At 46.8% G+C, this 16,646-nt stretch overlaps 1 protein-coding gene across 1 annotated transcript in view; it reads right to left on the reverse strand.

Annotated features, from left to right (window-relative positions):
* Positions 1-12,717: 12,717 nt before the first annotated feature.
* LOC140716253 (uncharacterized) overlaps positions 12,718-16,646 on the reverse strand; it is a 5,928-nt gene continuing 1,999 nt past the window's right edge. The window contains exons 2-3 of the mRNA XM_073028862.1: positions 15,256-15,678; positions 12,718-13,786 (exon numbers count right to left, since the gene is read on the reverse strand). Coding sequence (XP_072884963.1) covers positions 13,498-13,786; positions 15,256-15,678 — 712 coding nt within the window. The 3' untranslated portion in view covers positions 12,718-13,497. The remainder of the gene's footprint in view (positions 13,787-15,255; positions 15,679-16,646) is intronic.

A 16,646-nucleotide genomic window follows, 5' to 3' on the forward strand; every position in this document is an offset into this window, starting at 1 on the left:
TGCGCGAATTTGGCACCTCCAGGAGAGACCTCCAGCGCATGCGTATTTGTTTGACAGCAGACAGGCACTGATTTCTGAAGCGCTGTGCTTTCTGGGTATGCACGGTGCCATTTCAAAGTTCAAGGTTCAAAGTATATTTTATTATCAAAGTAGTGATATGTCACCATATAGAATCCTGAGATTCATTTTCTTGTGGACATACTCAGTAAATCTATAAAATAATAACTATGACAGGATTGCTGAAGACAGCAAGCTGTGCAAATCCAAATATAAATAAACAGCCAGAACATGAAATAATGAGATAAAGAGCCCTTTAAAATGAGATAATTGGTTGTGGGAACATTTCATTGATGGGGCAAGTGAAGTTGAGTATAGTGCAGTTATCCTTTTTTTGTATTAGAGCTAATGTCTGAGGGGTAGTAACTGCTCATAGACCTGGTTATGCGAGTCCTGTGGCTCTTGTACCTTCTACCTGATATCAGCAGCGAGAAAAGAGCATGTCCTGGGTAGTGGGGATCCGTGATGATTGATGCTGCTTTCATACAACAATATTTCATGTAGATGTGCTCAATGGTAGGAAGGGATTTACCTGTGATGAGGGCCAAATCCACTACCTATTGGAGGACTTTCTGTTCAATGGCATTGGTGTTTCCATATCTGGCTGTGATGCAGCCAGTCAATATATTCCTCACTACATCTCTACAGAAGTTTATCAAAGTTTTAGATGTCATGCCAAATCTCCACACACTCTAAAGGAAGTACAGGCACTGTGGTGCTTTCTTCATAATTACCTGGTCTTCATAGCAAAACCTATGAACTTAAGGCTGCTGACTCTCTCAATCTCTGATCTTCTGATGAGGACCTCTGAATTCCATTTCCTGAAGTCTATAATCGTTGTTTGGTCTTGCTGACATTGAGTGAGAGGTTGTTTTTATTACACCACTCAGCCGTATTTTCAACCTTTGATTCATTAGTACTTCGAATGAGCCCACGATAGTGGTGTCATCAGCAAACTTGAATATGGCATAGGAGCTGTGCTTCAGCACACAGTCATAAGTGTAAAGCAATTAGAGCAGGGGGCGAAGCACACTGCCCTGTGTTGCATCTGTGCTGATGGTGAACAGGGAGGAGATGTTGTTGCGAATTGAACTGACTGGGGTGAGCAATTGCTCAAGGAGGTACTGAGGCAGAGGTCTTGATGCTTACTGATCAGTTGAATGTTGAGCTGTAATTGATAAAGAACATCCTGATGAATGCACCTGTCAAGGTGTTCCAAAATTGAGAGAAGAGCTAATGCCGGCACTTGACAGCCCAGGGAGTATTGGGGAACTTGAGACAGTGTGAGTCAGAGAGAGAGAGAGAGGAAAGGAGCAAGAGGGAGAGAGGGAGATGAGGAGGAGAGAGTGGGAGAGCAGGAGAGAGATGGAGAGGGAAAGGGTGAGAGAGAAAGAGAGAGAGGGAATGGAGAGAGAGTGAGGAAGGGGAGAGGGGAGGGAGTAGAGAGGTGGAAGGGAGGGAGGGGAATGGAGAGAGATAGAGAAATGGGAGAGGGGTAGGGAGAGAAAGGTGTAGAGGGGTACAGAATGAGTGGGAGGGAGAGGGAGACGGGGAGAGAGGGAACAAGGGGGAGGGGAGGCAGAGAGGGTGGAAGATGGAGAGAGTGAGGAAGGGAGAAGGGAAAGCGAGAGAGGGAGGGGGAGAGATAGAGAAGGATAGGAAGAGGGGACAGAGAGAACGAGGGAGAGAGCAGAGAGGAGAGAATGGGAGATGTGCAGGGACAGAGAGGGAGAGTGAGAGAGGATGGAGTGAGAATGACAGAGTGGGTGGAGGGAGAGAGGAAGGGGAGAGTGGGCGAGGGAGGGAGAGAGCGAGATAGGTGCAGAGGGTGAGAAGGGGAGAGAGAGAGTAGAAGGAGAGAGAGGGAGAGATAAAGAGGTGGAGGGAGAGAGGGGGAGAGAGATGGGTGGGGGGTGTGAATGCTTATCGGCATTCGGCAGATCAGGTCATTTTGTGGATGATCAGTAATTGTTTCTGCTCCATTAATTATTTGATGTAAATCTAACAAAGTGATTTCTTGTGGTTTAACACAGGTACCGTTGTCTTTGTTTGTAAATATTTACAGGACTGCCTATGGCTGAATCTGGAAGGAACATGAAACAAATTATAAAATAAAGTTTGTCACAGGTGCCTTTTTAACCAACACTAAGAGCAACCTAACCCTTCCCTCCTACCTAGCCTTCCATTTTTCTATCTTGCTTATATGTATCTAATATTTGTTAAATGTGTTGGTGTGTGGCCAAGTGGTTAAGGCGTTGGTCCAGTGATCTGAAGGTCACTGGTTCGAGCCTCAGCTAAGGCAGCACGTTGTGTCCTTGAGTAAGGCATTTAACCTCACATTGCTCTGCGACGACACCGATGCCAAGCTGTATTGGCCCTTGCCCCTCCCTTGGACAACATCGGTGGCGTGGAGAGGGGATGCTTGCAGCTTGGGCAACTGCCGGTCTCCCACACAACCCTGCCCAGGCCTGCGCCCTGGAAACTTTCCAAGGCACAAATCCATGGTCTCTCGAAACTAACGGATGCCTAATAATAAATAATAATAACTTGTTAAATATTATCTGCTTCTACCAGGCCTGGCAGTTTGTTCCACGCACCCTCCACTGTCAGAGTGAAAACAAGACTATCTCTGACATCCCCCTGTGCTTTCCTCCAGTCACCTTCAATTCATGCCCCCTTGCATGAACTATACCCACCGGCTGTCCCCTCTATCAAGTCATCACTCAGATACCTTTGATCTAAAGAGAAAAGTCCTAGCTCCCTCAATCTATACTCATGAAACATGCTCACTAATCCAGGCAGCATCCTGGTGAATCGCTGCATCCTTTCTCTAAGGCCGTAAGACTAGGATGAGAATGAGACCATTCACTCCATTGACTCTGATCTGACATTCCACCACGGCTGATTTATTGTCCCACTGAACCTCATTTTCCTTTATGCTCCCTGTAATCTCTGATAGCCTGACTAATGAAAAACCCATCAACCTCCACTGTAAATCAAACCAGCGAGGACTGGACTGGGGTTCAGCCAGGAATGGCAACACGCCTCTGAAGCCAACACAGCATCACCAACCCAACCTCGACCATGTGTCCCTGGACTGTGGGAGGGAACAGGAACACCAGTAGTAAACCCAGGCAGCCACTGGAGAATGCAACATGTACAACACGCTGGAGGAACTCAGCAGGTTGGGCAGCATCCGTGGAAACGAGCAGTCAACGTTTCGGGTCAAAACCCTCCCTCAGGACTGAAGATGGAGGGGGCAGGGGCCCTATAAAGAAGGTGGGGGGAGGGTGGAAAACCAATCAGAGGAAAGATTAAGGGGTGGGGGAGGGGAAGCAGGGAGGGGATAGGCAGGAGAGGTGAAGAAGGAACGTAAGGGGAAAGCACTATGGGTAGTAGAAGAAGGCAGAATCATGAGAGAGGTGATAGGCAGCTGGAAGAGGAGGCAGAGTGAAACTGGGATGGGGGAAGGGAGAGGGAGGGAATTACTGGAAGTTGGAGAATTCAGTGTTCGTGACGGGGGGCTGGAGACTACCCAGACGGTATATGAGGTGTTGCTCCTCCAACCTGAGTTTGGCCTCATCATGGCAGTACAGGAGGCCGTGTATGGACATATCCGAATGGGAATGTGAAGCAGAGTTGAAGTGGGCGGCAACCGGGAGATCCTGTCTGTTGTGTAGGTGCTTGACGAAGCGGTCCCCCAATCGGCGTCGGGTCTCGCCGATGTAGAGGAGGCCGCACCGGGAGCACCGGATGCAATAGATTACCCCAACAGACTCACAAGTGAAGTACTGCCTCACCTGGAAGGACTGTTTGGGGCCCTGAATGGTTGTAAGACATGAGGTGTAGGGACAGGTGTAGCACTTACACTTGCAGGGATAAGTGCCAGGTGGGAGATCTGTGGGGAGGGACGTGTGGACGAGGCAGTCGCGGAGGGAACGATCCCTGCGAAAAGCAGAGAGGGAAAGATGTCCTTAGTGGTGGGGTCCTGTTGAAGGTGGTGGAAGTTGCGGAGGATAATGTGCTGGATCCGGAGGCTGGTGGGGTGATAGGTGAGGACAAGAGGGACACGGTCCCTGTTGTGGTGACGGGAGGATGGGGTGAGGGCCAAAGTGCGGGAAATGGAGGAGATGCGGGTGAGGGCATCATTGATGACGGCGAAGGGAAACCACGATTCTTAAAGAAAGAGGACATTTGAGATGTCCTGGAACGGAAAGCCTCATCCTGGGAGCTGATGCGGCAGAGACGGAGGAACTGGGAATAGGGAATAGCATTGCTGTGCCTTCTGGTCCTAGACTCCCCCATTATAGGAAACAGCCTTTTCGCATCCACTCTTTCAGAATTCAATAGGATTCAATGAGATTCCCCCCCCCCCCCCCCCCATTCTTCTAAACACCAACGAGACAGGTCTAGTACTCCTCGTACATTCACCGGTTCACTCCTGGACGTGTTCTGCTGAAACTCCTCTGGATGCTGCCAGCACATCATTTCTTAGGAAAGGGGGTCTCAGGACTGCTACAATGCAGTCAGACCAACGCCTCAGTAACACAACCTTGCCGTTATATTCCAGACTTTCTGAGACAAATGCTAACATGGTATTTGCCTTCCTGGCCACCAGGTGAACCTGCAAGTTCACTAAATCATGCAGGGCTCACAAGACCCTTTGCAGCACTGCTTTTTCAATTTTCACCCCTGTCAGAAAATAATCTTATGCCTTTATTCCTCCTACCAATGTGCATGGCCATACCCTGCCCTAAACCGGCACTTCTTTGCCCTTTCTCCTAATCTGTCAGTCTTTCTGCAGATATCCTGCTTCTGCCATCTTACCCAGACCTGCAACTATCTTCCGATCTGCAACTAAACTTGGCACAAAACCTGCGATTCCTCCGTCCAAGTCACTGACATGTTATGTGAAAAGACAAGGTCCAACACCGACTCCTGCAGAACACCACTAGTCTCTGGTAACAATCCAGAAAAGGCCCTCTTAATTCCCACTTGTTCTATTTTTCAACTTGACCTGCTGTGTCCCTCCAGCATTGTGCGAGTATTACTCCGGATTTCCATCTGCAGAACCCCTTGTATGTGATGTTGAAAAGAGCAGCGAATAGGGAGGTTAGCAAACAACACCACTCCTCCTCAGCACAGAGGTTTGGGGAATGAAGAACATGTCAGACATTTGGCAGTGAGCTTGTCTTCAGTCCGCAGAAAGTCATTCAGGAAATTCAAGGGGAACCTTTTCACCCACAAGTGGTGACTATTTGGCACCCATCACCACAGGGAGAATGAGAGGTGAACAGCACGGATGGGTTTGAAAGGAAACTCGTGGAACAGAAACATGGGCAGGGACCAGCTGAACTGTGATTGGTCCTAACTGTGGTGTGTTGTACATAAACTAAGTACCTAGGAGAGTTTATAATAGAATTCACTTATTTGTCATTGATCCAAAATATTAAACTCCATTCCCATTGAATATGAACATCAGCTTAGGAAACACCTCCCATCCCCGTGACTAGGGTGCAGACTTGGTTTGAAGACAGCAGCAGTAATTACAGTCTGACGCCAACAGTCACTTTTGAACGTATCTCTGGATTCAGAAACTGTGAGGGTTAAATATCCAGCAGGCTGCTTATTTAAACACTTTCCTGAGTGTGAACTCGGTAGTGAGTCACAAGGTGGGATGACTGAGTGAATCCCTTCCCACATTCAGAGCAGGTGAACGGTCTCTCCCCAGTGTGAACTCGCTTGTGTCTCATCAGATAAGCTAACCCAGTGAATCTCTTCCCACAAGGAGCAGGTGAACGGCCTCTCACTGGTGTGGATTTTATTTGATTTTATTTGGAGATACAGCATGGAACAGGCCTCTTCAGCGCAATGAACTGCTCTATCCAGAAATCCACCTGTTTACCTGGCTTTATCCGGGACAATTTACAATGACCAATTAACCTATTATCCGATCGGTCCTTGGACTGTGAGTGGAAACTAGAGCACCCGGAGGAAACCCATGTGGTCACGGCAATGACGTACAAACTCCTTACAGACAGTGTCTGAACTGAAATCCAAACTCAGACACCCCAGTCTGTAATCTTCAGTTTGGATGACAGAATCAATTGCTTCCCTCAGTCAGAACAGGTGAACCACCTCACTATAGTGTGAACTTCCTGATGTATCTTCAGGCTGGATGATTGAGTAGATCCCCTCCCAAAGAACAGATCATTGGCCTCTCCCCAGTGTGAACTCACTGGTTTATCTGCAGGTTGGCTGAGTGAGAGAATTCATTCCCACACTGAGAGCAGATGAATGGTATCTCCCTGCTATCAATTGTCTGGCAATTCACCAAGTCCGATGTTAGTCAGAGTGAATCCCGTGTCAAATCAATGCAGTTGAAGAACTGATCTCTGGTGAACAAATGCTGGTGTGTTCTCAGCACCCCGGTTCCAGGGGATTTCACTGAGTTAAAACAGAATGTTTCCTTTCAGACACAAAACACATCTCCAACTGGGATGAGACACATCTTCATCTCCAAGGATCGACAACTGATCTATCGGTGCTATCACTCCTTCAATAATTTGAAGATAATTTACAAACTTTATCTGCATTTGGGTTCATCCAAATCTCACCCCGACACTGAACACATGTTCGGATTCTCCTTGCTGTGAGTGCTGTGCTGTCTTCTCAAGCATCTCCTCCTCTACAGTCAGAGACTGATTGTTTTCAAGTGCTGGTGAGCTGACAAAGACAGCAGAACTGACGTGTTTTAGCTTTCAAGATTCCCATTCAGAAATTCTTTGCTGTTTCTCATCTGTAAGAAGATTTACAAAACACATCAGTGAGTGAAGGGCGAATCCACTCAGTTTACTTGCTCTGGTGAGTTTGACATTACACTGTTACATTAAGCCTCAGCCCAAGTTTGAGGAACAAATCCTCACTGTCTAACTGGGCACTGTCCAGGAATCCGGACTGACAACTAAATTCTCTGTCTTCCTGTCTGTATCAGAATGGACATTTCTGCCCGTCATCAATCTGTGACTTGGCTCAGTTTGTCTCTCCCAGTCAGTATTATTTCAGGTTCTGGGCACGTCCCACAGAGCTACAAAGAGCACATGATATTACACGGCTGCTCTGGAGACTTTCTAAGAACTTTAACCCCCATCCCCCACCAGTGTGAGTGTTGCAGGTCACTGGTTACCCCAGATAAAGGTGTCTGATATCAGTCTGCTCCCAGAGAGAATGGGACTAAACATGTTCTTGCGGGTAGAAAGGTCCAGAAGCAGGAGAGGTAGAACAGAGGCGATTTTCAAACAGAACCAAAATGAATGCAAGGGTTTTGTTGTTTTCTGTTCTTTTCAGCACTAATTGACATTTTAATTGACTGGAACAGAGAAACACTACCTTGTTTTAAGACCCAGTCTCAACTAAGCACATTATTTACCAAGAAGTTGCCCTGGACGTTCTTCATTCAAAATTCTTGGGCCCCATGAAGAAAGTGACTTGGGCAAACAGCTCCAATGGAAATCATCACATACTCCCATTTTAGACTGCTGCAGTTGGAAACCACAGCCACCTCTATGGCCATACAGTTAGTAACATCATTTAGAAAAATCCATCGCTACTCAAAGTCGATGAAACTCGAAAGGACTCTGGTCGCTGGTGCAGTTCTCTTTAAGACGGTGAAAGAGAAGAGGTTCCTCTGGTTTAAAAGTTCATTACAGGAAGCATGGCTTTTGGCTGCTGGCAAATGTACAGTATTTGGCAAATAAAACTGAAGATGTTAGAGCAAGATTGCTGTAGTAGATGTACATTAAAAACTGTTGGTGTTTTTATTTTACATTCCAGACAGAGTGATGCAGCTCGATAGCTTCATAATTCGCTGCCAAAATAGGACTGCTGAGTCTTTCAAAGGCGGAAGAGGTGGAGTATATTTTACGATCAACTCTTTGTGGTGCACAGTTGTGGTGTTGCTCTCCCAGTCCTGCTAACCTGCTGACCCAGTGACCCTGTGATCTCTGTCTCGGAGGCCAGCGTCAGAGCATCTTTCAAGCGGGTGAACCACTGGACGGCAACAGGCCCCAGTGGACTCTGAAAACCCGTGCCACCAACTGGCGGGTGCATTCAAAGGGGCAACAATCATACCAGTGCCCATAAAGAGCAGGGTGACTATCGTCCAGTAGCACCCACATCTATGATGACAAAGTGCTCTGAGAGGTTGGTTATGACTAGAATTAACTCTGGTCTCAGGAAGGACCTGAACCCACTGCACTTTGCTCATCACCACAGTAGGTCTACAGCTGATGTGATCTCATTGGCTCTGCACGAGGCTTGGATCACCTGGACAACACAGATACCCACGTCAGGGTGCTGTTTATTGACTGCAGCTCAGCGTTTAATACTGAACATTTCACTCCCATAGTTCTGATCAAAAAACTCCAGAACCTGGACTTCTGTACGTCTCTCTGCAACTGGACGCTCAACTTCCTAACTCGAAGACAATCCGTGTGGATCGGAAACAGCATCTCCAACTCACTGACAGTTAGTACTGGAACACCTCAAGGATGTTCATGCCCCAGCCCACTGGTCTCCCACAGTCACCCATGACTGTGTGGCTAGACACAGCTCAAATAAGCTCGATGGTGACACAACGATTGCTGGCAGAATTTCAGATGGTGACAAGAGGGAAGAAGTGAGACAAATCAGCTTGTTGAGTGGTGTCACGGCAACAACCTTGCACTCAACGTCAGGAAGACCAAAGAACTGCTTGTGGACTTCAGAAAGGGTAAGACAAGGGAACATACACCAATCCCCATAGAGGGATCAGAAGGGAAGAGCGTGAGCAATTTCAGGTTCCTGGGTGTCAATATCTCCAAGGATCTAAGCTGGGTCCAACATATCAATGCAAAGAAGGCAAAGAAGCGGCTATATTTCATTAGGAGTTCGAGGAGATTTAGTACATCAGCAAAGATACTTGCAAATTTTTACAGATGTACCATGAAGAGCATTTCATCTGCTGCATCACTGTCTAGTATGGGAAAGGGGGGGGGGGTGAGTGGGGGCCTACTGCATCGGATTGAAAGTAGCTGCAAAAAGTTGTGAACTCAGCTCCATCATGGGCACTAACTTCTGTAGCATCCATCTAGGATATCATCAAGGATCAAAGCCTCAAAAAGGTGGCATCCATCGTTAAGGATCCCCATCACCCAGGCCATGCCCTCTTCTCATTGTGGCTACCATCAGGAAGGGGTACAGGAGCCAAACTGAACGATCCAGAAACAGCTTCTTCCTCTCTGCCATCCAATTCTGAATAGACATTGAACCCATGAACACTACCCCACCACTTTTTTGCATTACAGTACTTATTTACTTTCCCATTATATACTTTACTGTTCTTTTTTATTATTATATACTGCATTGTACTTCTGCCGCAAAGACGACACATTTCACGACATATGCCGGTGATATTAAACCAGAATCTGAACTGGAAACTCTAGTTTTGTTCCGTTCCAGATCCTTGGATTCAGACAGCTGAGGCTCGGCTGTGTCTGGGAGGTGAACCGGCTGCCAGTCCCTCAGCCTGCGGACTGAGGGGAAAGCCTTGGCAGCATCACCCATTGCTGCCTCGATACGAGACATTTTCACGAACCCCAGACCCGTCACGGGCCCCGCGATACGCATGCGCCGCAAGATGGCATCACAGCAGAAAATTCTCTGGACCCCATGTGTGAAGCGTGGGGCAAAGAGAGGGAGAAATAAACGGGGCCGTCACGGGGTCCAGAGCCATGGTGTGTCCGTCAGCCGGAGCAATTGCCGTGGACGCCGGTGCTGATGAAACCCGCCAGAACCCCGCTGCCCACAAACAAGAGGAAATCTGCAGAAGCTGGAAATCCCGCACCATGTTTGTGGACATTTCAATGATTGGGCAAGTGAAGTTCAGTGTAGTTCTCCCCTTTTGAAAAAAAATTGTTCAAGAGCCTGATGGCTGAGGGGTAGGAACTGTTCTCGAACCTGGCTGTGCGAGTCCTAAGGATCTTGTCCCCTCTACCTGATGCCTGCAGCGAGGAGAGAGCATGAACTGGGTGGTGGGGATTTCAGATGATGGATGCTGCTTTCCTATGACGGGGTTTCATGTAGAAGTGAGTAAGACCGTAACACTGTGGGACATTCGGAGCAGAATTAGGCCATTCAGCCCATCGAGTTGTTAGGGTTAATTTGCGACTGCCAGTTCAGGTCAGCGTGATATTAGCAGACAGAAATACAAGGGAGGGAGGGAGCGAAACAAAGGATTCCTTTGTGCCGAAACTGCTAGTGTCACGTGATTCAGTAAAACAGGGAACTCGTGAAGAAATGGCAGCGGACCAAGGACACAAGTGTCCAGCATTACCAAATATGTGTAGCGAGGGGTGGGCTAAGGGAAAAGGGGTATAAATAAGAAAAGAATGTAAGGGGAGGGCAGAACGCGCCTTCTCCAGCGGGGTCTTGTCTCCTCGCTGTGCCAGTTACACTTCTGCATTAAAGCCAAGTTTTGTAATATTCCTGTGTTGGTTGTCTCTCTTCCTAAACGAACACAGGGCAGAATTTAAAGCCCAACAGAGTCTTCTCCGCCATTCCATCATGGCTGGTCCTGGTTCGCACTCAACCCCATACACCCGCCTTCTCGCCATATCCTTTGATTCGCTGACCAATCAGGAAATGATCAACTTCAGCCCTAAATTTGCACATGGACCTGGCCTCCACCACAGACTGTGACAGAGTATTCCACAGATTTACCGCTTCCTCGCTAAAAAATTCCTACTTACCTCTGTTCTAAAGGGGGCATCCCTCAGTTTTGAGGCTGTGCCCTCTAGTTCTGGATGCCCCCCACCATAGGAAACATCATCCCCACATCCACCATATCTAGTCCTTCAAGCATTCGATAAGTTTCAAAGAGGTCTCCCCATATTCTTCTACATTCCAGTGAGTAACACTCCTCGTGTTAACCCCTTCATTCCCGGAATCATCCTCGTGAACTCTCTCCAATGACATCCATCTTGAGATGTGGGGTCAAAACTGCTGACAATACTCGTGTCTGACCTGACTAGTGTCTTATAAAGGCTCAGCATTATCTCCTTGCTTTTATATGCTATTCCCCTTGGAATAAAATCCAACATTGCATTTGCCTTCTTTACCACCACTCAACCTGTAAATTACCCTTCTGGGAGTCTAGCACAAGGACTCCTAAATTGATCAGCACCTCCGATGTTTGAAGTTTCTCCCCATTTAGACAATGGTCTGCACTGCTGTTTCTTTTACCAAAATGCATTATCATACATTTCCCAACACTGTCTTCCATCTGCCACTTTTTTGCCCATTCTTCCAATTTGTCTAATCCTGCTGCAATCACATTTCTTCCTCAGTGCTACCTAACCTCTACCTAACTTCATATCATCCACAACCTTAGCCAAAAAACTATCAATATCACTATCTAAATCACTGACAAACAACGTGAAAACTAGTGGTCCTAATACTGACTCCTGAGGAACACCACTAGTCACCGGCAGCCCCTTTCATTCCCACTCGTTGCCTCCTGCCAGTCAGCCATTCCGCTATCCATGACAGTATCCTTCCTTTTTAAAATGTTGTTAAGCAGCCTCATGTGTGGCACCTTATCAAACACCTTCTGAAAATCCAGGTGACATCCACTATGTCTCCTTTGTCGTTACTTCCTCGAAGAACTCTAACAGATTCGTCAGGTAAGATTTCCCTTTACAGGAACCATGCTGACTTTGACTTATTTTATCATTAGTCTCCAAGTACCCTCGAAACCTCATCCTTAACAATGGTTGGCAGTGTTTTCCTGTGACATGCTATTTTTTGGAGGATTTTCCATTCAGTGGCACTTCCACACCAGTCAATGTACTCTTCACTACACATCTGTAGAAGATTGTCAAAGTTTTAGATGCCGAACTTCCACAAACTCCCTCAGGAAGTACAGGTCCTCTGAAATAGTAACCCGGGAATTTAAAGTTGCTGACCCTCTCCATCTCTGATCGTCCGATGAGGACCTGGCTCCTGGGCCCCGCTTTCTCCCTCTGCTGAGGTCTATAATCAGTGCTTTGGTCTTGCTGACATTGAGTGAGAGATTGACATTATGACGCCACCAGGCATATTTTCAATCTGCCTCCTGTATGCTGATTCATCACCACCTTTGATTCGGCCCCCAACAGTGGAGACGTTGTAGGTGTTCACAAATAAAATGAAATGAGGCGTTTTATGTTCAATGAAACCCATAACACATTTTATTGAACTTCCAAAAATATACACAGAAGCACACGAAAACTGTAAAAACATAAGAACACCATCACATCAGACCAGCCTGTTAAAGCGAAACCCTAGCTCAATGACGGCGGTTGTGAATTATGTACATTTATTCCGAATACATTACCCTACAACATCAGTAAACTTCAATAAGGCATTGGAGCTGTGCTTAGCCATGTCTTCCTGGTCTGATTCCCTCCTCCTCCCCACTAATTCTTCCCACCCTGCCCCACCACTTCCTGGCACCTCAAAGCAATGCCCTGTGGTTTCTGACCTTTCTCCATCAGTTTGTAAAGGAGAATAGTGGATTTCAAGACACTGTACTTTGGAAACACAGAAAATGACTGTGAACTTCGAAAAGAGCAGTGAAGCAGTGAAGGTGGAGCTTAACAACCCATGACATTCTCTTTGGCCCCAAACCCCAGGAACGGGGAATCTCTGGGACAAAACACCACTGAGCTCGTCCCATTCTTCTTGTAGGAAGTAATGCCAAATAAATGCTTCACCCAGAGTGACCATTTGGAACACATCCCAAAGGGGGAGCGAGAGCTGAACATCAGGGATGGATTTTAAAAGACTATCATGGAACAGGAACAGGGCAGGCACCAGCTGGGCTGAGGGGCCTCAGTATTTCACACTGGGTGCGTGGCAGAGACAGTAAACACCAGAGACACAGGATCTGAAATAGAACTGATTTTATTTGTCACAGATCTATAATATTAAACACCAGTCTAATTTAACACTAACATCAGCAGAACAAATCCTTCAGACACCATGACGGTTAAACATTTAACATACAGCATATGGGAACTTTCTTCCTGATGTGAAGTTTCAGCAGGTGGGATGATTAAATAAATCTCTGTGCTCACTCTGGACAGAAGTGCAGCCTCTCCTTAGTGTGAACTCTCAAGATGGTTTGAATGAATGAAGGCCTTCCCCACACAGAACAGGTGTATGACCACCAGCCCCCACCCTCACCTGTAAACTCACTGGTGTTTCAGTAGCTCAGGTGATCGAATGAATCCCCTCCCACACCTGGACCAGGTTGAATGGCCTCTCTCCCGTGTGAGCGCTCTGGTGTTTCCATAGCTGCAATGATCTAATTAATCCCCTCCCACGCAGAGAGCAACTGAACGGCCTCTCCCCATTGTGAACTCACTGATGTGATGACTGAGTGAATTCTTCCCACAGTCTTTCTGCGGATTGGGAAATCCCTTTCCCCAGAAACAGGCCTCTTCCTGGTGTGAACTCACTGATGTGATTGCAGATGGGATGACTGAGTGAATCCTTCCCACAGTCTTTCTGCGGATTGGGAAAATTCCTTCCCAGAAACAGGCCTCTTCCTGGTGTGAACTCACTGATGTGATTGCAGATGGGATGACTGAGTGAACCCTTCCCACAGACTTTCTGCAGATGGGAAAATCTCTTCCCGGTGTGAACTCGCTGGCGTAATGGCCAAGAGAATCTCTTCCCAAACTGAGAGCCCGTGAATGAGCAAACACGAGGAAATCTGCAGATGCTGGAAATTCAAACAACAACACACACAAAATGCTGGTGGAACACAGCAGGCCAGGCAGCATCTATAGGGAGAAGCGCTGTCGACATTAACAACAACACACACAAAATGCTGGTGGAACACCAGCAGGCCAGGCAGCATCTATAGGGAGAAGCGCTGTCGACATTAACAACAACACACCACAAAATGCTGGTGGAACACAGCAGGCCAGGCAGCATCTATAGGGAGAAGCGCTGTCGACATTAACAACAACACACACAAAATGCTGGTGGAACACAGCAGGCCAGGCAGCATCTATAGGGAGAAGCACTGTCGGCTTTAACAACACACACAAAATGCTGGTGGAACACAGCAGGCCAGGCAGCATCTATAAGGAGAAGCACTGTCGGCTTTTCGGGCCGAGACCCTTCGTCCTGCTGTGTTCCACCAGCATTTCGTGTGTGTTGCCCCGTGAATGAGATCTGACTGCTATCATCTCTGTGGCTATTTATCAAGTTAGTGAATATAACCTCAGTAAAGCAGTTTAACATCTGATCTTGAATGAAGAAATGTAGGTGTGCCCTCAGGACCTTGGTTCAAAAATGTTATATATATGAATATGAGGAAATATCTATTCATTTCTTCAATAATCTGAAGCAATTTACAAGATCTATCTTCATATTGGTTAATCCAAATCTCATCGCGACACTGAAAACAGCTCTTGCTGTGACTGGTGGCTGAGGTTCTCAGCACCTTGGAGTCCATATTCATAGATCAATGGTACTGAAGTGCTGGTGAACTGTCACTCACAGCACAACTGATGCGTCTGAGATTGGCATACACAAATCCTTCACCTTTTCTGCCCTGTAAAAATTTACAAAAGACATCGATGCGTGGAGAACAGCATTTCAAATGAGACTCCACACAAGTTAAGGGAACAATTCCTCATCATCGGTCTGGTCATGGTTCAGGAATCTGGACTCTGCATCAAATTCCCCGATGGCCTACCTGTCTGTAACATAATCGGTCAATGCTGCCAAGGAGTTGGGTCCTGACTGTACACTGGGTGTGCTGTAGTCTAACTAAGCACCTGAGTGTGTTTAAAATAGAACTCATTTATTTGTCACTGATCCAGAATATTAAACTCCAATCCCACTACATGAGCATAGGAAACACTTCCCATCCCGATCACTAGGGTGGAGAACTGGGTGTGATGACAGCAACAATGATGATCGTCTGATACCACTTTCGAGTTTGTCTCTGGATTCAGCAACCATGATGGTTAAATATCCAGCAGGCAACTTCTTTGTACACTTTCCCGAGTGTGAACTCGGTAGTGAGTCACAAGGTGGGATGACTGAGTGAATCCCTTCCCACATTCAGAGCAGGTGAACGGTCTCTCCCCAGTGTGAACTCGTTGGTGTGCTTGTAGGTTAGATGAATCAGTAAATCTCTTTCCAGGTGCAGAACTGGTAAACGGTCTCTCCCCAGTGTGTACTGACTGGTGTGTCAGAAAGTGAGATGACCAAGAAAATCCCTTCCCACATTCAGAGCAGGAAAATGGCCTCTCGCTAGTGAGAACTGACTGCTGTGTCATGAGCTGAGATGACTGAGAGAATCCCCTCTCCCACACAGAACAGCTGAATGCTCTCTCTCTGGTGTGAACTCGCTGGTGTGCAAGTAGTTTAGATGACTGAGTAAATCCCTTCCCACATTGAGAGCAGGTGAACGGTCTCTCCCCAGTGTGAACTCGCTGGTGTGCCAGCAAGTGAGATGACCGAGAAAATCCCTTCCCACATTCAGAGCAGGAGAAATGGCCTCTTGCTAGTGAGAACTGACTGCTGTGTCATGAGCTGAGATGACTGAGAGAATCCCCCCTCCCAACACGGAACAGCTGAATGCTCTCTCTCTGGTGTGAACTCGCTGGTGTGCAAGTAATTTAGATGATTGAGTAAATCCCTTTCTACACTGAGAGCAAGTGAACGGTCTCTCCCCAGTGTGAACTCACTGGTGTGCAAGTACGGTAGTTTAGATGACTGAGTAAATCCCTTCCCACATTGAGAGCAGGTGAACGGACTCTCCCCAGTGTGAACTTGCTGGTGTACCAGTAAGTGGGATGACCGAGTAAATCCCTTCTCACATTCAGAGCAAAAGAACGGCCTCTCCCCAGTCTGAACTCACTGGTGACTCATCAGCTGATTTGACCAAGAGAATTACTTCCCCCACACAGAACACGTGAACGGCCTCTCCCTGGAGTGACTGCGCTGGTGTGCAAATAGTTTAGATGATTGAGTAAATCTGTTCCCACATTCACAGCAGGTGAACGATCAAAAGGATCGACAACTGGTATATTGGTGCTACAAGGGAAATATCTGTTCACCCCTTCGATAACTTGAAGACAATTTACAAGCTTTATCTCCAGGTGGGTCCATCCAGCAGAGAGAGAGTGGAATTGATGTGGTTTTGTTTTCAAAAATTCCGGTACAGAAATTCTTTGTTGTTTCTAACCTGCAAGAAAATTTAGTAAAGACATGAATGGGTGAAGGGCATCATTTTAAATCAACTACTGTTACTCTGTATAGATAGATAGATAGATAGATAGCTAGATAGATAGATAGATAGATACCTTATTCATCCCCATGGGGAAATTCAACTATTTTTCCAATGTCCCATACACTTGTTGTAGCAAAACTAATTACATACAATACTTAACTCAGTAAAAAAATATGATATGCATCTAAATCACTATCTCAAAAAGCATTAATAATAGCTTTTAAAAAGTTCTTAAGTCCTGGCGGTCAGAATTGTA

This window comes from Hemitrygon akajei, chromosome 25 (genome assembly GCF_048418815.1).
Source record: "Hemitrygon akajei chromosome 25, sHemAka1.3, whole genome shotgun sequence".
NCBI classification, from domain to species: domain Eukaryota; kingdom Metazoa; phylum Chordata; class Chondrichthyes; order Myliobatiformes; family Dasyatidae; genus Hemitrygon; species Hemitrygon akajei.